At 35.1% G+C, this 21,400-nt stretch overlaps 1 protein-coding gene across 4 annotated transcripts in view; it reads left to right on the top strand.

Annotated features, from left to right (window-relative positions):
* ANKRD28 (ankyrin repeat domain 28) overlaps nt 1-21,400 on the top strand; it is a 123,632-nt gene that overhangs the window by 96,276 nt on the left and 5,956 nt on the right. For all 4 annotated transcript variants that reach the window (XR_010439121.1, XM_064704579.1, XM_064704578.1 and 1 more), the window contains exons 12-27: nt 2,247-2,310; nt 3,609-3,677; nt 5,234-5,374; nt 8,594-8,705; nt 9,398-9,424; nt 10,316-10,390; nt 11,403-11,604; nt 13,029-13,116; nt 13,514-13,631; nt 14,619-14,838; nt 16,400-16,487; nt 16,584-16,667; nt 17,184-17,329; nt 17,502-17,584; nt 17,723-17,805; nt 20,091-20,182. Coding sequence is in view for 3 of the 4 variants with exons in the window: in XM_064704579.1 (XP_064560649.1) it covers nt 2,247-2,310; nt 3,609-3,677; nt 5,234-5,374; nt 8,594-8,705; nt 9,398-9,424; nt 10,316-10,390; nt 11,403-11,604; nt 13,029-13,116; nt 13,514-13,631; nt 14,619-14,838; nt 16,400-16,487; nt 16,584-16,667; nt 17,184-17,329; nt 17,502-17,584; nt 17,723-17,805; nt 20,091-20,182 (1,692 nt within the window). In the remaining variant the exon portion in view is untranslated. The remainder of the gene's footprint in view (nt 1-2,246; nt 2,311-3,608; nt 3,678-5,233; nt 5,375-8,593; nt 8,706-9,397; nt 9,425-10,315; nt 10,391-11,402; nt 11,605-13,028; nt 13,117-13,513; nt 13,632-14,618; nt 14,839-16,399; nt 16,488-16,583; nt 16,668-17,183; nt 17,330-17,501; nt 17,585-17,722; nt 17,806-20,090; nt 20,183-21,400) is intronic.

The following is a 21,400-nucleotide window of genomic DNA, read 5'->3' as shown; positions in this document are numbered from 1 at the left end:
TTTTTAATGGACAGTCCATAGTTAAACTGAATGCAAACTTTTGCAGATATAAGTTTTAAAAAAAAGTCCAGATTTTAATAATACATTTATAATTTCTTTAGTATTGTGTTTGTGCATTTTGAGTTGGCCACAGAGGGGGGATGACTGGTTTAGACCATAATGAAACTTCAAGGAGAAAGATTGATAATATTTTTTATTAATTTATGGACCATCCAATTTCCATTCCATGATGTCTTTAGCTTAATACAGATCAGTCTATTCCCATCTGTTCCTGTAGTGGGCACCTAATAACTCTGAAGACTCTGTGGACTGCTATATTAAGAAACTATTGCATTGGTATTGTGTTGTTAACCAAATGCAATGCAAACTGCACTTTTCTTTTGATGTTTGACTCCTCCTCTTCCTCCCTGAAGATGTGGTTGTTGGAAGGTCATTACTTCTCTTGTTGGCCAGAATCTTAGGTGAATTCTGAGCTCTTTGAACCAGTACAATTCTGAGAAAGTAGATTTATCCAAATGAAGCTTCTGGAACAGAAGAAGAATAAGAATAAACTAAATGGTTCTGTACTAATCTGAAGACACTTAATGTTTTTTGAAAAAAAGATAAGTGGAAAGGAGAGAACTGGGGAAAAGGAAGCATAAGAAATTCCCCAGCTTTATACTGTTTGTTAGGGAAGCCTGGGAAAAGAACTAGAGGAATATAACTAAAGCTGCCTACTGGAAAGGTTTTTTATTACTGTCCTGTCATGGGCACACTTGCAAGGATTCACTTCAGGAAAGAATTGTCCGATAGTTGACAATATTTCAATTGGATGTGTTCAAAATGAGGAACACTGGCTCTTTCTCCTTCCTGCACATGCTGTGGTGCTGGCTGTGCCTGTACTGGGGGTTCAGTAAGGAACCATGACAAAGGAAATCATGTGGAGGAATTGCAAGTGATATCTGTGCTTTTACATGAATTGAGAAAACTTGGATGCAAATCTAGCCTGGAGCAGATAAGGACTTGAAGAGTATGTTCAGCCTTCAGGCTAGAAAGACTACATACTGCTAAGAGCTTTTAGGATGTGCTCGTGGTGTGGGGATTGCTATGTGCAGACTGTGTGTCCTTTTTGGGCTTGGGAGATGTCTCTTTTATGTAAATTAATGATCTCTGATTTTCAAATTCATTTATGCTCATGTGCAAACCTTAAAATGTTACCAATCTGCCTTGTCCCAGTACTGAATGACATTCAAGTAGTTAGTGATGGCAGACAAGCAACTTAGGGATGTGGAAAGCATCAAAGGCTATTCTTCAACCAAGCTAGTAAACTCTCCTAATTATTTGCTATAGAGCATTCCCTGTTGAAATGGGATGAAAGCATAGTGGTGCATACAAAACCTGTTTTAAGGGATATGGAGTAGGAAAACAGTCTTGAAATAATAGTATTTTTGAATAACATATCTTATGTTGTTCATTATATATGTTGTTGAACAGTTCTTAAAAGGAAAAAAAAAAAAAGGCAGCAAAAAACCAGCATTCCCAGGTACCACAAATGGAGATTTAGTAAATAAGTTACATTACACAAGAGCAAAACTCTCATAAGAGTGTAACAGTTTTCTCAAACCAAAAATGTAGCTTTGAAGCCTGATTTAAATAGTAATCTTTCTGTCAAAATATATGGGTGGATATGGAATTACACTGCTGATGTTTGTGATCTTGGACTTGAAGTTGCATAGCTGGGCCTTTTCAGAAAGAGAAAACTCCAGTGTTCTGCAAAGAGCTCCTCTGTAATTAGCTGCTATTTGCAGCCATCACTCCAACTCAATAAAGTTCTTTCTTTGGGACTAAAGCACTAGACTCAAGGATAAAATTTAAGTAGCTCCTATATTTAGCAATACTGACATCCCTAAAATTAATAATCTCTGCAAAACAGTCATAAATTCTAGCATATTCCTGAATTTTCATATGACCTGCATATATCTTATCTTCAATAGTAAATGGCACTGAAAAATAGAATGAGAAGAACACAGCCTCAGTTCAGCTACTTGTCTTTTACCTTACCCCTTTCAGTTTTATTTAAATGCCTGTTTTTCAAAACATTGGAAATAGCAAGGACATGTTTCAAATGAAGTAATATTTAATGCTTGAATGCTCTTTTGCAAATAGCTGTAAAGTTTGCTTAGCAAGCATTTCTCTTAACAGCAGATGACAGCAGTTTTGTGAAAGGTGATGTTACATAATGATTTTACAAAATATTTGCTTTGTAGGTTTTGACATTGACACGCCAGATGACTTTGGCAGGACTTGTCTTCATGCAGCTGCAGCTGGAGGGTGTGTAAAAAAGCATTCATGCTTTCATTTTCAGTATTTCTTTTTCAATTGCTGATCATTGTTGTTCTTTTTTTCTATTATCTCCTCTCTGTTTTTCCTGTCCTCTCCCCTTGGAACTTATGTAAACATGAAAATAATTTCAAGAAGGATTCTGTATGCAAACAGAAAATTAATTAACTGTTCAGCTCAATAAGTCATTGCTGGAGTACAGTGTCCGAGTGTCATCAGCCTTACATTAGATTTATATTTGGGGATTTTTTCAATTCCCGTGGATAATAATAAAATTTTTAGAATTTACAGCATTCTAAGATGGCATGCCCACCTCAGATCACTGTGGGACATGACATAGACAACAGCAACTTTGGGAAATTTGTTTTTACCAAATCCATAAATAAAAGGTCAGTCTAAATAAAATAAAAGCAATAATTAAATTCCAGAGTTTAGGTGGATGAAGTAGTCAGAACTACTTGCTCATCACTTGAGTTGTGATCCATATTGATTATTGTTATTGCATTGTAGGTTTTCTATAGCAGCTACTCAAAATTGCCTGGAAGAATTGGGTAATAAATTTCATGATACACTTTGTGGGACACAAGAACTCCATGATATTGATATTTTCATTTTTCTGTTTGAATGTTGTTTAAGTAATAGTGTTAAGTAATCATTGTAAGTCAAAAGTACTTGCTAGATACATCCTTGTTGCAAGTGATAGAAGTAAAAATGCTATCTCTTCATATAAAAACCAAATAATTTGTGACACATTCCCTCACTCATCTTCAGTTTAGGAAAGTTACCCAAAATAGTGTTTAAACAATAAACAACATAGTATATCTATTATGATGATCATATTTTTTATTGAAAATTGATTACATTAAAAAGTAAAATATCTATGTTTCAACTTACATTTGGGCCCTAAAAAATATGCAGTAAAATCTTGCCTCTGTGCTGGAATCCTGGTAGGAAAAACCTGTGACATGCAGGTGTTATTATTTATTTGTTTATAAGAATTGAATTATTTATTTAATTAGGTTCGTTTATGTGCCTTATGCATGCCAATTGGTATCAATTAAATTTATATATGTGGTTTTGAAATGATTTATATTCTTTATTGGTTTGGTCCATAAATTATGAAATCTGTTTTACATACAGAAATGTGTATATCAAAAATTCCACATTATAGTTCAGTTCCATTAACCTAACATATGAGATGTTCATGTGTAGTAGTTCTGCTATTTGTAGAGGCCAATATTCATGAAATAAAATTTGCAATCACAAATAATAGTGTATTAATTTAATAGGAATTTGGAGTGCCTAAATCTTCTGCTAAATACTGGTGCAGACTTCAACAAAAAGGACAGATTTGGAAGGTAAGACATTCCAGATTTGTATATTGGAAAGGGCTGTTAAAAGTATTGCAGTAGCAGCTTAGTGATATGTGGCCAAGTCTGGGTTCCAGTTTAAATGTGGTTTTTTGTGATATGATGTCTCTAATAAACTGTGTTTCAGCATATGTTCTCAAAAGTCACAAACATGTTTTGTAATCCTCTTTTGTCAGATAGGTGTTTAGTCTTGTTTATAAAGACTGAATTTCACATTCAACTGTAATTTTTGTGAACCTTCTTTCCTTATAACATGGATCTAATATGTTTAAATTGCTCTCATCCAAGGACATTACTAATGTTTTCCAAAGAATGTATTAGTCAAATCTATACATCTGTGGCTATTTCTAAGCTCTGTTATTAATATACCCAGTATTTTATTATAACTGCTTCACCTTTCTCATTTCACAATATTGATCCCTTTCTGCTTTCCTGTTTGAGCTCTGAACTCTTTGGAATGACATTAATTTCTATTTTTAGTATATGATTTATTTAAGTTTAGATGGCAGGATCATTACTCATGTAAAATCTCACGTCACATCATGGAAAATATGATTTTCTGGGATGTGAGGAGCAGGAGTAGGACTTAAAGAAAATGTTATGGATCCAAAGTTGTATTTTGCTTTAAATTCCACTTCCATTATTTCCTGAGGAACAGGAACAACTATCTGTCACAACTTTTGTCATCGGAAGTTGGGGTTTCCTTTTGGGTTGGATTTTGGTTTGACATTCATGTTATATAGAGGAATTTTTTCAGGAGAAGGAAAATATTAGTTTAAAATGGGAAGAAATGGGAAAATGACATTTTAAGGGAGGGGAAATAGCCTGCCTGTCTCCTCAAAATCAAGATATTTATAGCTGCAATCTCTTTAAAAATATAAAATGAAATTCTGAGTCATATTGGTCTTTTTAAAATTTTAGTTAAACTGGCATATTTAGAGAATTGTTTATATATTTGAAGCTGGGATAAGTTTTCCCTGAGATTATACATCAGTACTAATATTTCATGGTTTTGATACAAGAAGACAAGGTATATTTAACAGTGCCTCTGCTATGTCAGTATAGATAAAAATAAATAGTAATGTTTTCCTCTCTTAGGCAAAATTGTGCTTTTTTTATTAAAAATGTGTGTTTGTGTAATTGTTGTATTTTATTTGTGCTATATTTAGTTGTTGTGCAGTTTTTGATTTGTCCATATTTTTCCATGTGGCTTAAAATTACTTAACAGAAAATAGGATTTCTAATGTAAACTGGATTTTCCTCTCTAAGTTTACACAAGAAAATTCAAATAAAGCTTCATTTAATGTGAAGTTTGTGCATATTTTGGCTGGCAGATAAATCCACTATATATAGTTCAGCATTGTTAAGTGGTCCCTAGAAAGTTGCCCTGTTCTTTAGTACTGTGATGATGCATTCTTCACCACAAATACTTACTTAAAAATATAAGGAGGATTTAAGTTTCACTTTATTTTGCTTTTTCTGTCTCTATAATATTATTTTGCTGTTATTTACCATTGTACTTTTTATTTAAATGTGTACTAAAGAACTCCACTCCATTATGCTGCTGCCAATTGTAATTATCAGTGCCTGTTTGCCCTTGTGGGATCTGGAGCTAGTGTGAATGACCTTGATGAGAGGGGTTGTACACCTCTGCACTATGCAGCTGCATCAGACACAGATGGGAAGTAAGTGGCATGCTTTGTCCTAAAGCCTTTCTCATTAGGAACATCTGAGCTGTGAATTTCGTGTGTGTTCTGCCTTCAGATTTGCCAAATGCATTTCTTGTATTTTTAAAGATCAAACTTGACAGAGGTGTGTGCGTTGTATATAAAAGACTTTATGTAACAAATATTTCAGAGGAAAAAAATGAACAGCAGGAAAATGAATTGTAAGATTTTTATGTCCTATAATGCAGATGTCCTAAATCAGGAATTAATTTGGAATAGAAAAATACTATCTGCTGTGTAGTGGTTGGATAAATATCCTTTGTGGGGCTTATTGAGTTGGTTGTGGGCAGTAATTTTCCCTTAAAATCAAATTCTGATGAAACATGGATATTAACTTGATATTTCAATATATCAATATTTCAATAGATGCTTTGTCTATTTGATGTTTGAGTAAATCACAGCTGTAATGCCAAACATGACTATCTTTTGAAAGTGCAATTTTTTATTGTGTAGTTACACTTGTATTAATGAAATGCATCCAGAATCTTTCATAAATCCATCATCTCTTGCATGTGTTTATTTTCCAGTAGTTATATTTGACATATGTGTTAATGACTTAAATGCTTATATACAGAGTGTATATAGGTAGCACCAAAGTGATGATGACTTAAGCTGCAGACATTGGATATATTGAGGAGACAAGAAGAGCTTCACTTCTTGTGCACACACTCACATATGCAGGCTGTGGTGTGCAGCAGCACATTCCACATACACACAGTGACACCTTCCCTGGAGAAGTGCTGCTTCGTGCCAAATCACCTTTTTTTTTTTATACAGCACCTTTTAAAGGGTGAGATAGCAATAAGAATGAGGTGGTGTATAACTTAGATTGGGTTTTGAAAGCTAAATAAAGAGTACTTTTATGGCCATTTAACTTATATTTGAACAACGTGCCTTTTTTATGCTAAGCCAGATTTCAAAATTAAATTGTCTGCTGCTCTTTAGAAATAATATAAATTCCTGCTGGAGCTTGCTGAGATAATTTTACTTTAATTGCCCTCTTACAAGTTGAGCTAGGATTAATTTTAGCTTCACAGTTGCTCTGAAAACCTCCAAACTATAATGGTTCTTCAGATGACATCGTTTTGCCATCTGTCTTACAAAAGGCATGAGCAGGAGTGATGATGACAATGCTGCAGAGCTTTGGGAGGTAACTCAAAGCATCCTCTCTGGAGCCCATGGGCTGCTGCCCTTCTCATTAACATTTGGGTCTCTGGAAGACAGGCTGCAAAGCAGAATGGCCTGAGGGGAAGCTTTTTATATTGCTGCACCACGATGAGTAGGAACAGCTGGAAAACCAATACTGCTCAGCTCATTCAACACAGGAATGAAGTTTAAAATGATTACTGGAGTCAGAATATAAAGCCTGGGAAAAACATGTCATAAACCATCTACCAGGAAACCATCTACATAAAATTGCAAAAATATTTATGTGCAGTTTTGTGGTCTTTGTTCAGACACCTTTAAAGACAGATTGTAGAAACAGGGATGTTTTTGTTGAAAATTATTTTCCAGTTTATTCCTGTTTGAAAGTACTTCTTTTGTATCTTTAACAAATGCTTTTGATCTGGAATAAACACCACTAAGCCCCATTTTACCAAGACTAGAGAGAAAAGCATGATTTCATAATTTTCTCTTTAGAGGAGAAAAAGAATGTTGCTTCTATTTATACTTTTCTAATGGAAAATAAATAAAATAAATATATGAGAAATAAATTTAATTTACCTGTGCTTTCAGAAAGTTCTATTAATATCCTCTTAAAGAGACCTGTTGAGGACAGTTAATTATGTGAAAGATGTGGAAGTAATCTCTCTCTTGATGCAAAAAAACATAGAAAATAATTACCTGGAAAGATTGGGTACTTGAGGATTTTTAGCAGACTTGGCTCCATGAAGTGTATTTAGTGTATTGTAGAAATTTAGGTAGCCAAAGCCAGTGACATTTATTAATCACCTATGAATGGTAACACAAAATTACTGATGCAAATTAAAAAGAAAGTTAGATGATTGGACAAATGAAATGTAACAACTGTAATTCTTACTTAATGAGACAAACTGATTTGTCTTTGACTTTTCATAAATCTCGTCTCATTTTAATTCAAACAAAAACATGCAAGCACAGTTGTCATTAATGAAGTCTAGGCATTTATTTAGTGGACAAATAAAACCTGAATTAATTAGTTCAAAACATAGATATGCTTTACAAGTAGCTTTTTATTAGCTATACTGAATGAGTTTTAAAGTTACTTGCATCTTATGTTACATGTGTTATTCTTTAAAACTCAAGAAATTTTACCTTTCTCACTACATACCAAATCTTTGTTTAAGCTGGGCAAAAAATTATGGAAGTGAGAATGCACCTCTGATAAGGAAATATTTAGTGATCTCAGAGAAAAGAAGGCATATTGACCTGTTGTGCACTTCAGAATAATGAACAGCTTCACCAGCAAGTTCAAGGTCATAATAATGACTTTGGAAAATGTTGCTGAAATTACAGTCGTCATAAAAGTATGAAACAGCAGAGTTATTGCTTGCAGTCATTAGTGTGCACACATGGAGTCTCTTAAAAACTGAAAACTAGGGAGAGGGTGAGCTGACTTGAATCCCCCATTTCCCATCCTCCCAACTGAATGGAGATGAAACTGGGCTATAAATTTGTCCAGTGAAAGTAAGGAATGGTAAGATATATGTATGACAACAACTGAGTATTTACTGTATAAACAAATTTTAAAAGTTGTGTCTGGTAGTGCATATGTGTGTGTGTGTGTTATTCTTGTATGCTACCATGAAGATCTGCTTCTCTTCTTTGCATATTACATTAGAAGGGATTAAAGCAGAAAAGCATACGAAATAGTAATCATTGATATTAGCAAAGGTAACTGCAGTTGTGTTAGCTGGAGGGAAATAGCCATGAAATACTAGTTTTAACCAAGTCAGATAACTCAGAAGATGCAGGATGTCTGCAGAGAAGGATTATTTCAAATTTTGAAGCTTTGTGATTGACCTTTATGTTTGTTGTAATAAGGTAGCTTTCTCTAGTCCTAGCCAATATTGTACATTAAATCAGTGTCCCTGTGTGCTGTATTCTATTTTCCAGTTGAATTGGAACAATTTATCACTTAGCATTAAGTTGAAATTCAGCATTTAGATACATGGTTGCATATGTCAATTTGAATAGGTGCCTGGAATACTTGCTAAGAAATGATGCCAACCCCGGGATCCGAGACAAGCAAGGATACAATGCAGTTCATTACTCAGCTGCCTACGGTCATCGCTTGTGTCTTGAACTGGTAAGAGAACAAATCCTGGGTGGAAGGTGTCACTGCTGCTCTCACAGGGTGTGCTGCAGAGGCCAGGGCATTCCTCCTCCTTGGCTGTCAGCTGGGTCAATATTGGATGTTCATTTTTTTTTTATGATTTTATAATTATAAAAAATAATTATAAAATAAAATTATAATTTTCAGCCTCAGTGCAGATAAATTTAAGCATTTGGTATTCCTAAAATAGAAGCAAGGTGAGGAGCTAGGATGCTAGATACTGGCTTAAAAAGATGAAAAATTCTCAGATGACAAGACAACTGGTTGAAGATGTGGGATATTAGGGTTTTTTGTGTCTTAATTTAAAATACACTACTACTTTTTTTTTTTTTTTTTTGCTGGTGGCTGAAATAAAGCAACCACGAGTTATCCCACTGAGAACTTTTAAGAAATTTCATGAATGTTATTTGAAAGGAGCAATTTGAAATTACGGGAGAACCTGTAAAGAAAGGGTGCCTTATAAAATAGTTCATGCAGTTACAGTAACTAGTGGCCACAGAATAGAATTTCAGATAATAAAGTCATAGTTAGTTTTTATTGCTCCCTTTACAAAAATATGTGTGCTATTTGATACGCTGCCTTATACAACTTCAGTATTTTTATTAAAATTGCTCTTTTATGTTTAAATGTATTCATACATGAATTTTGGATGTTTTTAATTACAGATTGCAAGTGAAACACCTCTAGATGTTGTAAGTCTATTATTTTTCACTTTTTAAGTACTGATATAGAGCAAAAGGGAACATGTAGTTTTAAAAATACTGCTTATTTTTTAGACTTATTCAGCCATTTCTTCAATGCATTAATGTATTATTTCATTTCAACTACAGTTTAGATTTAATTGGATTTTACAATTTTAAAATGGGAAATTATTTTTAAGCCATGTAGTTTTTTACTTAAACAGTTGTTTGACCATGTGTGATAATGAAAATGTAATTTGAATGTATTTGGTGTTCTTCAAATATTTTGAATGTTTTAATTCTACTAATGTACTTAATTAAATATGGTCTTGAAGAAGACCCAGAAGTAAAACTTCAGAACACCTCTGAAAGTCACAAATAGAAATGTATATACATAGATATTTTAATGCTATAATGCTTTTGCTTTTTTTGAGTCCATTTTTTCTCTCTGAGAATAGTTTTCCAGTTCTGAGAAATCCATCCTGCTGTCGGGCCTTTCATATTGTATTCTGCTGACTTTTCACCTAATCAGAATGCTTACTTGGCTGATGTTTGGGGTTTTTTTTCCTGCTGCTGTTGTCACTTGTCCTTGTCTCCCCTTTATATTCGTTGTTCATATTGCTACTTCAGAAAAAATACTAATTTCAATTTAGTTTCTTATTGAATTATTGCATTATTATGCAAAATTAAACTACTGGGGTTGGAACATGAACATAGGGGATATGTTGCAGTTCATTCAGACTCTAAAATGTTGAAGATCGGGACATCTGTAATTCTATACTATTCTTCCTACTTTTTCTCCTTTATTTTTCAATCTGTGTTTATGGGAAACTGTAGCAATTATTGCAGAGTGTTTTCAAAGGTGAGGGGGTTTTGCACTCACTCTGGCTTTTTCTCTCTAAGCTGATGGAGACATCAGGTACTGACATGCTGAATGACTCAGACAACAGAGCACCTATAAGTCCACTGCATTTAGCTGTAAGTTCTCAGTTCTTTAGTGATGACAGCTCATCTGGTAGCAAACAGTTGCTGCACAGATTTATTCATTTGGATTTTTTCAAAATAGGTTATTAAACAAAATGCAAACACATATGTACTAATATTTCTGAATGAGGTATACAGGATGATTTTTGCATTTCACTTGAAATTTGCTTCACAGAACAGCTTTCATGTGGAATCTTCTAATTAAAATCTGTGCTAATGAGATTCTACTTGTTCTATAAGTAATTATGACTTTTTTAATCATTACGTTGTTTTAGTCTCTTTATTGTTTACTATGAGAAATGTTTGTCCTCAGTACTTTAGGAAAGATTTGCACAAGGAGTAGTGTAGGACAGTGATGAAATTCTGTCTATAATAAAATATTCCAAATACAGAGTAACCAGCTCAATGTGTAGCTTTGATCTTTTCACTGAATTTAAAGCAATTGAAAAACCACTCTATACTTTCTGAAAATAGTCTCATGCAGTACATATATATATATATATACATACATATATATATATATATATATATATATGTATAAGTAAAAAATAATCTTTGGTAGTGGTAAATGAAAGCTATTTTACTGCATTCTTATTACAGGTGCTTTTTTAATACTTTATGTAAAAAGCTAAAAGCAATACTTAAGTTTGCTTATGTTCCTTGCTTGAAATAATCTGAGGATGATGTAACTACAACATAAAGCGATAAAACATTGTGCAGTAGTCAAAATACTGGTTTTTATGCAGATTGAAGACAGATGATTTTCTGGGAGTAGTTGCAGTTGCTGACTGAGGGGATAAAATAGGAAAAAAACACCAATCTTCTTGCTGAAATTGTGGGGTTTTTTAATTAGTTGTAACTGTTGTAACTACTCTTGTGCTGCATCAGTTGCTCTTCTGCATGCTAAAGTAAGGATAGTCTCTTTATAGTTTCATTTATGTAGTTCTGGCAAGAAAGGGAAAAATGTGAAGGATGGGAAAATTGAAGAATTTTCTTATTCTTGTAGGCCTATCATGGCCACCATCAAGCTCTGGAAGTGCTGGTACAGTCACTGCTGGACCTTGATGTGAGGAATAACAATGGGAGGACACCACTGGATCTTGCTGCCTTTAAGGGACACGTGGAATGTGTAGATGTGCTCATTAATCAGGGAGCATCAATCTTGGTGAAAGATTATGTTGTAAAGAGGACCCCAATTCATGCTGCAGGTATGTGCTTGCTGCTAACCTCTAAAATTTTGGCTTTTGAAGTGTATAATCTGTTTAGAAGTCTCTGTCATTAATGTTGTAAGAAATAGTATTTAGGGACAGAGGATGACTTTTAAGGTAAATGCTGTGCTAAGAAACATGTAGCAAGAGAGTTGCAGGCAGGAACCAGGATTAATCCAATAAACCAGTGGAGTCCAAGAGTGCAGTTCCACACTTCCCTCTGGAAGGGTGCATTGTCCTTGTCCATTCAAGTGGCTGTGCTGACAGGTGCAGTGACATGTCCCTGCTTCTCTCCTCATCTTTCACACAGGCCAAACTGCAGGCCCAAATTTAGAAATGCAAATTGCGTTGCCTGTCTTGGCAGTAAAATGCTTCTAAAAATGACTGGAGTCTTGGAGAATTTTGGCAGTTTGAGAAGAGACATGAAAACTTACTTTGATTTTTTTCCAAGGATTTCAATGACTCCTGAGCATTTTCAAAATAACAGCAAATCCTTTGCAGTGTTTTCTTGCTGACTTTCCTAGAAAACATCTCTAGGCCTGCCTTTCTCTGAGTCTAGAATCCACACTAGAGTCTTTTTTTTTCCCTCGCATTAAAAATAGGCTTATTAAATTTGGCATTTATAGTAATGGCATTACAGAAGTGCTGCAGTTAAAAAGAGCATTATGTACAAAACATCATCATTCTTGACAACTTGTTTTGTTGTCCATGAGCACAAGCTGCATTATTCTATTTGATTGAGCTTTCCTAACTTGTGTTAGCATGTCTGTCAGCTACAGAAACATGAATTGTCGCTGTGCTTGTGTGAGCTGAATACTGCAGCTGTAGGTCAGAAATAATTTCCCTTCCAAGAAGCAATCATTTTATCTTTCATGAGTTGCATTTAAATGAGATTTCTCAATTTTCTGTTTGTTCATTTTCCTTTTTTTTAACTGCTTGGTTTATTACATCAATGCATTACATTTCCTTCCCCTTTCTAAATGTGATTTCCATTATTTTATAACTATGTGCATGCTACACTTGCTAACAAAATCTGACTATGATTTGCTAGGTATGTGTTTCCCAGTGCCTTAAAGCAAGCAAAAATTATGCTAATTCCGATATTTTAATGTTCCTTCTTGTGTGTGTTGTATAAGCATATATTCCAATTACTTTTAATATATGCAACTTCATTAATATATACATAAAATCTGTTGGCAGTTCATAGTTGGAATCAGTTGTTTCTAACACTGTACAGTTGAGAATACCTGATTTCTGAAATTTTCTAGTATTCATATTTAAATTTAAGTTATAACAATGGTAAAATTGTACAGAGGGTTTTTAAGCTAATGGGCTTTAGTCTGAGCAGATAGGTTGCCATTCTGTTTGAGCTCTCTACTCAAAGGCAATTAATGTAAACCCCATATTTTTATAATGTTTTACAGCTACAAATGGTCATTCAGAATGTTTGCGGCTATTGATAGGAAATGCAGAGCCACAGAATGCAGTGGACATTCAAGATGGAAATGGACAGTGAGTTTAAATGATGGACATTCTGTTCTACACAAGTCAATGCATTTTGTAAAAGAAAAAGCTAAATACTTTACAGTAATTATTTTTAACTGGTTTTAAAAGGAAATTATTGCAATAAACATGAAGTTGAGAGTGAAAAATGTTCAGTGGAGGAAACTAAAATGTGTCTTACTGCCCAGATGCTGAGAAAATGGATTCTAGTTACTTAATGAGGACTTCTGAACTGGGGCATGTTACTTTATTTTCTCAAATCTAAAAAGCAAATGAGTGGAAGGTCATTGATGATGTAAATCTTAACAGTGTTGAGTGCAAGGATAGCAGTTGTTGTGCTTGAACTGAGTGCTAGTCTGTTAAATTTCCAAGTGTAGATTTCCACTTTATTTCTGTCTCTGCTTAGGACTCCTCTGATGTTGTCAGTTCTCAATGGGCACACGGACTGTGTTTATTCACTCCTTAACAAAGGAGCAAATGTAGATGCCAAAGATAAGTGGGGAAGGACAGCATTACACAGAGGGGTAAGAGAATATTCCCTTTCTTTCATTTCCAGTTTCCTACATGTTAATTTCAAATAAAGACTTAATATGTAGTGTTAATTAATGTCTCATTATTCTCATCTTGCCATTTTAATTTTTAATTGTATTTTTAGTTGCATTCGAAGGGTGCGTTCTGCCTGTTTGCTACCCTCAGAATTCCTTTTGACTTCTACAACCTCCTAATCTTGCTGTAAAGTGTTGACTGGAGAGGTCCTAGAGTGCAGTTTTTTGTGGGGGGGAAGGTAGTGTTAATGGGAGGAAGAAAAGCATGATACGTGCTGTCGCAGACATTTTTTCATAGAAATCCTTTCTTTGAAACTTATTCATTTTCTGGGAAGCTGAGGCCCCAGACAGAGAATGTAAACAATGATTATCAACTGCTGTAGAATGCAATAAGATACACCTGAGATTAGTTCATGTTCCATGTGTACAATTAAAAGCCAATCACAGAGCAAGCTCTCTAGAACACAGAGACAAGAGAACTCTCTTGTTTTGAAATTCCTTCGATTCTATTCTTAGCTTAGCAGTCTCTGCAAGCTCTCTCTTTATTCTTTTTAGTATAGTTATAATGTATTATATATTATATATCAATAAATCAAGCCTTCTGATCAAAGAACAAGATTCTCGTCCTTCTCTCACCCAGTGACCTCCTAAAGTCACTGTAATAACGTGCCACATGCCAAATATTTTGCTTATAGTATCTGCCAGATAAGACAATTGAATGAGCCCAAGAGATTAGTAGTTCATTCAGTGTTATTCCAGGAAAATATTCTGACATGAGTATTATAATACATTGCTATTTTCCCAACAGAATGTTTGTTTTTAGGAATAAAAATAGCAACTTATTTTGCTTATTTTGTTACGCCTTAAAAATGCCAGAATTTGCCTGAGGTTTGCTTGCTTGGGTTCTACACCTCGGCTTACATACGTGAATATTTCCAAACTGGCCCTTTGCTGTCTCTCTCCCAGGCAGTTACTGGGCACGAGGAATGTGTGGAAGCGCTGCTCCAGCACGGTGCCAAGTGCTTGCTGCGGGACTGCCGGGGCCGCACGCCCATCCACCTGTCGGCGGCGTGCGGCCACATCGGCGTGCTGGGCGCTCTGCTGCAGGCGGCCGCCGCTGGCGACGCCGCCCCTGCCATGGCAGACAATCACGGCTACACATCGCTGCACTGGGCCTGCTACAATGGTAAATGCATCCAAGGGCAGCTCCGTATTTATTTATTGGTATTGGGGTAGATGTATTCATAACTTAATATTCATACAAAAGCAACATCCTCTTTCAGTTCCTTTCAGTGAATGAGAGAAAATGACAGGATATCTTGAAGAGGAATTGTTATGGATACGAATGAGGCCAAACTTTCTCCAGAGAACGAGGTTCTCGTTTAGTAAAATAGCTACAAGGAACAGAGTGCCCAAGATAAGCCCAGGCACCCACACAGCGAGCCAAAAACGAAACAGTGTGCTGATCCCAAGTGCACTGGGTTCTCCCAAACAAAAAGTATCCCAAAAGAAGAACGACCCTGACCGAAACAAACTCCCCACATTTATAGTCCCCCTTAAGTCCAGGATTGGTGCATTTTGGATCCTCATGATGATTGGTCCATTTCCAGGCTTCTCATTGGTCTTTACTGCCGCTCATTCTGGACCAATTGTTTCTGCAGGGCTTCGAATGATTGGTCAGATCTTTCATCCAATCTCTCTTCGACCTTGCCTTGCCCGACCAGACCCGTTTCACCAAACCCCGCACCCTTCTAGCACATTCTAATAAGCCCCTCCCCTTTAACATAATACAAATAATAGAACATAATTAATACAATATAATTGAACTATATCCTATTTTAACTTAACTTTTACCTATAACAAATGTATTAGCGTCTGATACACAAGAGATATTTACTTTTGTCCTACATTTTTGCCATATACTATCTTAGCTTTATGTCTCAAGGAGTCTTTAAAGAAATTCAGCATAATACTTTTGAATAGAAATGTGTCACAGACATCCCAAAAAATAACTTTCATCAAGAGGAATGGTTTCAGGTTAAACCTATATTAAACTTGCTTCATATCAAATATGGTAGGCATAAGAATCTCAAGTATATAAAAGTGATTCAATAAGAATTTTTTTTCTTCTTCACTGATATTTTTCATGGATTTGAGAGTGAGGGAGACCTTAAAATGTAAGAAAATCATTCAGCACCTTTGCTAAAGATTTTTTTCTGTGTGTTCATTTAGAACATAGTAGAGGTTGGTTTTTATTTCATCTTTGAATGACATGATAGAGAAAAACCAAGAAGTAAGAGATTAGACCTTAATTTCACCAATTATTATTAAGTGAATAACTACTGAGCTGATGCAGCTGAGTGATAATTTCAACTAAATATGGAACAAAAATAAACCTCAAATGGTGGAGTTGTTTTCATGGAGATGAAGTGATGAATGTACAGAAGAGTTTGCAATGCAGAGGTGTAAAGAATTCAATTAGGTGTTCTGGGTGTTCTTCAGACAGCATGAGGTACCTTAGAAATTTCATCAAGTTTACAGTATTACGTGTCAGTTTGATTTGCAGGATTCCAAGATTGTATTGGTACCTAAATGTTGAATATTCAGCCCTGTTGAATATAACCAGTTTTCTTTTAAATTTTCAAATACAATACTGCCTAATCTAATCTAGATACATATTTTTCATTGTAAGCCATAGTTAAACCTTTTGCCTTCTTTTCAATACCTAACTCTTACATTTGCTTTAGGTCACGACAGTTGTGTAGAACTGCTCCTGGAACAGGAAGTTTTTCAGAAAATGGAAGGAAATTCTTTCAGTCCCTTGCATTGTGCTGTGTAAGGAAGTACAAAATTATTCTTCATAAATTTCATTGCTGTATTTAACAAAAGATTTATCATTCTGTAAATAACAGTCTGTTTAATTCATTATAGGATAAATGACAATGAAGGTGCTGCAGAAATGTTAATTGATACACTAGGTGGTGGTATTGTAAATTCAACAGATTCAAAAGGAAGGTAAGTGTGCAAATGCAGAAGGAATGTCTGTAATGTCATACAGTGGCTGTGCCTAATTCTTCAGTCATTTGGGGGGTTTGTATTTACTACTTGACATTAATTCCTCATTTTCCCATTTTATTCTTTGAAGGTTTTTGTTTTATTCTGTGCTAGAAATAAATTTTAGATTTTTTAAATCCTGTTCTTATTCAGTAAACTTGAATTGACTTTTTATTATACAGGCAACTTAGAGCACGTTTTAAATGTTTTCATTTTGTGAATAGAGCTTTATGCATCTTTTATTTTTTGTGAATCAAATTGTATTTCTATCATAAACTGTGTGGGTGGCATTAGTTGAACCTGGAAAGGGACTTTTATAAAAGCAGCAGTCACAACTCCAGCAATACTGATTGCAAAGGATCAGTGGGAGAGACTGCAGAGTCTTTTTTATTTGTAGGATCAGAGGCAGGGATGCCCCTTTGAATACAGTAGAAAGCATGGCTGAACATGGCCATATTGTCTTTTGATCTGTTGTAGAACACCTCTGCATGCAGCAGCTTTTACAGATCACGTTGAGTGTCTACAGCTTCTGCTTGGTCACAGTGCTCAAGTAAATGCTGTAGATTCTTCTGGGAAAACACCTTTAATGATGGCTGCAGAAAATGGACAGACGAATACAGTTGGTAAAGGAAAGCTTTATGTATTTCTGCTCTTAGCTCTGTTAATCTTACTGTGGGTGAAGTAGCCTTACAGTTAATGCTCTTATGAATATATTTTGCCAGAATTCTGTTTTCATTTTCCCGTTTGGATTTTAAGGAATATGTTTTTAGTTAATAAAAGTCTTTATTTCCCCAGAGGTGCTGGTTAGCAGTGCTAAGGCTGATCTGACTTTGCAAGACAATTCTAAGAACACAGCACTCCATTTGGCTTGCAGCAAGGTGTGTGCACAGTCTGACTTACCAGTGCTGAGCTTTGTGTTATCGAGCACTGTTTGAAAGTATTGTTACTTTGAGAAAGCACTCAAAGCAATTTGTGAGGAATATTTGTGATGTGACAGATGTTTGTTCTGTGTTAAGGGTCATGAAACTAGTGCCTTGTTAATCCTGGAGAAGATTACAGATAGAAACCTCATCAACGCCACCAACGCAGCCTTGCAAACGTACGTATCAGCAGGGAGAGTGTTTGAAAGATGAGTTCTTGGTGTGTATCTTGCTCATAAAGAGGAATATTTTTCAGATTTTTTTTCAACCTCATTGAATTTCAACTGTTAATAGGTACCAAGAGTTGAACCAATTTGGAATTGAAAGGGTGTTGTGCTCGTACTTACAGCTCTGGATGTTTTTTTTTCTTGTGGGTGAATAGAATGAAAAGTAAAACTTACATTATTGTGATTCATGTGTGGAGTTACGGCAATCCACTGAGATTACCTGTAAACTGAGATTTTTCTATTTTAAAAATTATCCAGTTTTTCAATTAAAAACCACTTCATTTAACAACTTGAGGCAAACTAAGACTTGGTCTTCAAAGTCTTAGCTATCTACTTTAAAAAAAAATAACTGCCTGAAGTGTGCTTTTATTCTTCAGCATGCTTTCTGTTTGGTGTTTCAAGGGTGAAACGTTATTGTCTGTTAAATATCATGGAGAATACACTATTCTTAAACCTCCCTGAAGATGGTCTCTCAAATAGAATTAAATCTATTTGGTTAGCCTAAATCACAAGGAAACCTTAGAAATGTGTGGTATGTCATACCAATCAGGATGGGCTACTAAAATGACTCTAATGCATTTTTTTCCTTTTGGAGAATGGGTTTGTGTTCAGGGAATACTTGGCACACAGTGTGTAGCTGAGCTATGCATATGAATTATTAGACTGCTTCAGTAATGGCATCACAGACCATTTAGGGGGAAAAAAGCCTAAAACTCCACCAAAAAACTCCTCACACTGGAACTTGTAAGCAACTCACATATTATTCTGGCCTTACATCCCTTCTGGAATCTTGCCATATTCAAGCTCATACAGAGCTTCCAAGTATTCCCTGAGACCTGCTTGAATTAAGGAGTTAAAATAGTAAGAATTCTTCCTTTGCTTTTGCTGCTCACCATGGTGCACCTCAGGCAGCATGAAATAACCAGAAAGCAGGAAAGGATTGATTGCCTCATTTCTGGCTTTAAACAAGGATATCTTGGGAGAAGGAAAAGCAAAAAGGAGATGGGAACAGATGTGGGAAAGTATGCTACCACAGGCTCATGTAATTCCACCCACATGCCTTGGCTCAAATAGTTTGATCAAGAGATGTCATGGGATAAAATAGGTACACATTTGCACCTCTATGAAGTGTTTATATAAATTGCAAGGTTTTAACTTGTTGTTTAAATAACACTGCTTTAGCAAATATTTAATAACTAAATTGACTTTCTGAACAGCTTAAACAAAGTCCTTCTTTGTGGCAAGATAAGCATTAAAATTGTTGGTCTCTACATTAAAATTACTTTAATTACAGTACATTTTTCAGTATATCTGTGGGGTTGGTAATTCTTGCATTTTTAATACTTTAATGCAAGCACCATAGATACAGTTGCTCCTGTTTGTATCTTTTGCATTTTTGATATATAAGTAAGGCATTTGTTTCCAGCTTATAGTTAATTCAAACAACTTCAGGAATCTTAGAATGAATGAAGAGCAATATAAAGCAGAAGGGAAGTAAGCTGATAATTCTGTTTCCTGCTGCATGATAATAAAGTTTTATTTAAGTCAATGGGAACCAATTTTGAAAAACTGTTGCATTTGAAAAATATATAATTAGAATATTTGAGATAAAGCTACACTTTTCTTTATAGAGCAAGTCAACACAAAATTGATTTACGGTTAGCAGTTTGAGTTTTTGAAAAGTAATCTGCTTTTCTTACTTCATGCATTATACTGTGAAATATTTTTTCATCTCTAATCACAATGGAATATAGTGGTTTCTAGAAGGCAGATTGATGAAGTGTTTCTGCATCTCTTATGGATATTTACATGTAGCAGCAAAGGGCTGCCGTTCTGCTGTAGAGCTCCAGTGAGGGATGGCAGTGATATGCAGTTACTCTCACATGTGACAGGATCTGTTACAGCAGTTGAGTGGGGGATTTATCAGCAGTAGGCTGCCAAGTGTTTCTGACTTTTTAACATGATAAACTCCATAAGTAGGCACATCTTTACTTGCAGCTGCTTCCTCCCTGTGTGCTGCCATGGAAAGAAGAAAGTTCACAATTGGTATTTTAGAGTTTCTTTGCAATAAGAAAAGAGATTTGCTGAGTTTTCCATCTTAGTTATTACATTTACAATATTTGTATAATGTATAAATAACATAGAAGTATAAGTATTACATTTAACTAGATGCAAGTTACCTATCTTACTTCATGGCTTGTTCTAAGGTTTATATATGAGTTTGCTTTTCTTCACAGACCTCTGCATGTTGCTGCTCGAAATGGACTAACGGTTGTAGTTCAAGAGCTTTTAGGGAAGGGAGCAAGTGTACTTGCTGTAGATGAAAATGGTAAGAAAAATCTAACTTTGTTTTCCTGTAAGGAACTGTGCTTCTAAACTCAACTCCTTGAAAAACAGTAACTGTGGAAACTCCAGATGAGCCTTGCAGTAGGTTGCCCTCACAGAAAAAAATGCGTTGCTGGTGGATCATTTTAGCAAAGCAGCAGAAGTAGGGAGAGTGAAAACTTTGAGAACGATGCAGGTCACAGCACAGAAAAGTTTGGCTTGCATTTGTAGTTCTATGATGCACTATAAAAGTAGTTTTATGATGCACCTATAAATGCACTAGCTTTGGCATACCAAAAATGGTCAGAAAAACATAATGCTCAAAATAAAATATAACTTTCAGCTGTTAAGCTGGATTGAATTGCTATTTGTTTTGTCACAGTAGGTATATTGGTGTTAGCTTTTAAAAGCTGGTATGATTTACAGCTCACAGTTACTGCTCTCAAGCTTCTGGCTCTTCAGAGTTTTTGGCACTTAGAAGTAAGAAGTAACCGCTTTATCATGAGAATAAATCCTACATCTTGTAAAACAAAAGAAAATTAGATTTACTGATTAATTCACATATTTTCATATAAGAAATCTGTGGTCCTCTTAAGCTGTGCTTTTGAAAGTGTAAGGCTCTGTCACTTATGCCATAAAAGCAGGAGCTGGGATCTGGGGAGGGGTGAAGCAATGGATTGTTTGCTTTTTGACTTTGTTTGGGTTTGTTTTTTATTTTTTATTCCAAAAGTGATGTGCCTAATTACTAGTTTTAATTATATTTCCAGATTGGAAATTTTTTCCTCTTTTAATGTTCACTGTGACACTCTCTGTGTGTTTCTCAAATTACACCGCTTCAAGTAACATGGGTGACTTAAAGATCATTCCTTGCCTAAAATAGGGCACAAGAGTAAGTGCTAAAAGAAACTCCCTCAAATGAAAAGATTAAAAGATATATCTTTTTTTATTTTTGCTTCTCATCACATGTATGCTGACTGGAGACATTTGCATTTTTGTGGGCTTCTCATATACAGCCAGCCAGTCCCTTGTTAGGATGGATCTTTGACATAACAGAGGAAAACATTTGTGTCAAAGTACCCTGGCAGCCTGGGGATCTAAAAATCTTCTTTTTTATTCTCCTCACATTTTAAATTTTAAAGTAAGTCTGAGCACTATCTATTATTTTTCCTTACTATGGTTCTTTCTAATAGCAGTTGCTTTGTTTATACCATTTTAAGCAGCC

This window comes from Zonotrichia leucophrys, chromosome 2 (assembly GCF_028769735.1).
Source record: "Zonotrichia leucophrys gambelii isolate GWCS_2022_RI chromosome 2, RI_Zleu_2.0, whole genome shotgun sequence".
NCBI lineage: Eukaryota > Metazoa > Chordata > Aves > Passeriformes > Passerellidae > Zonotrichia > Zonotrichia leucophrys.
This window is presented reverse-complemented; position numbering and strand designations above follow the sequence as displayed.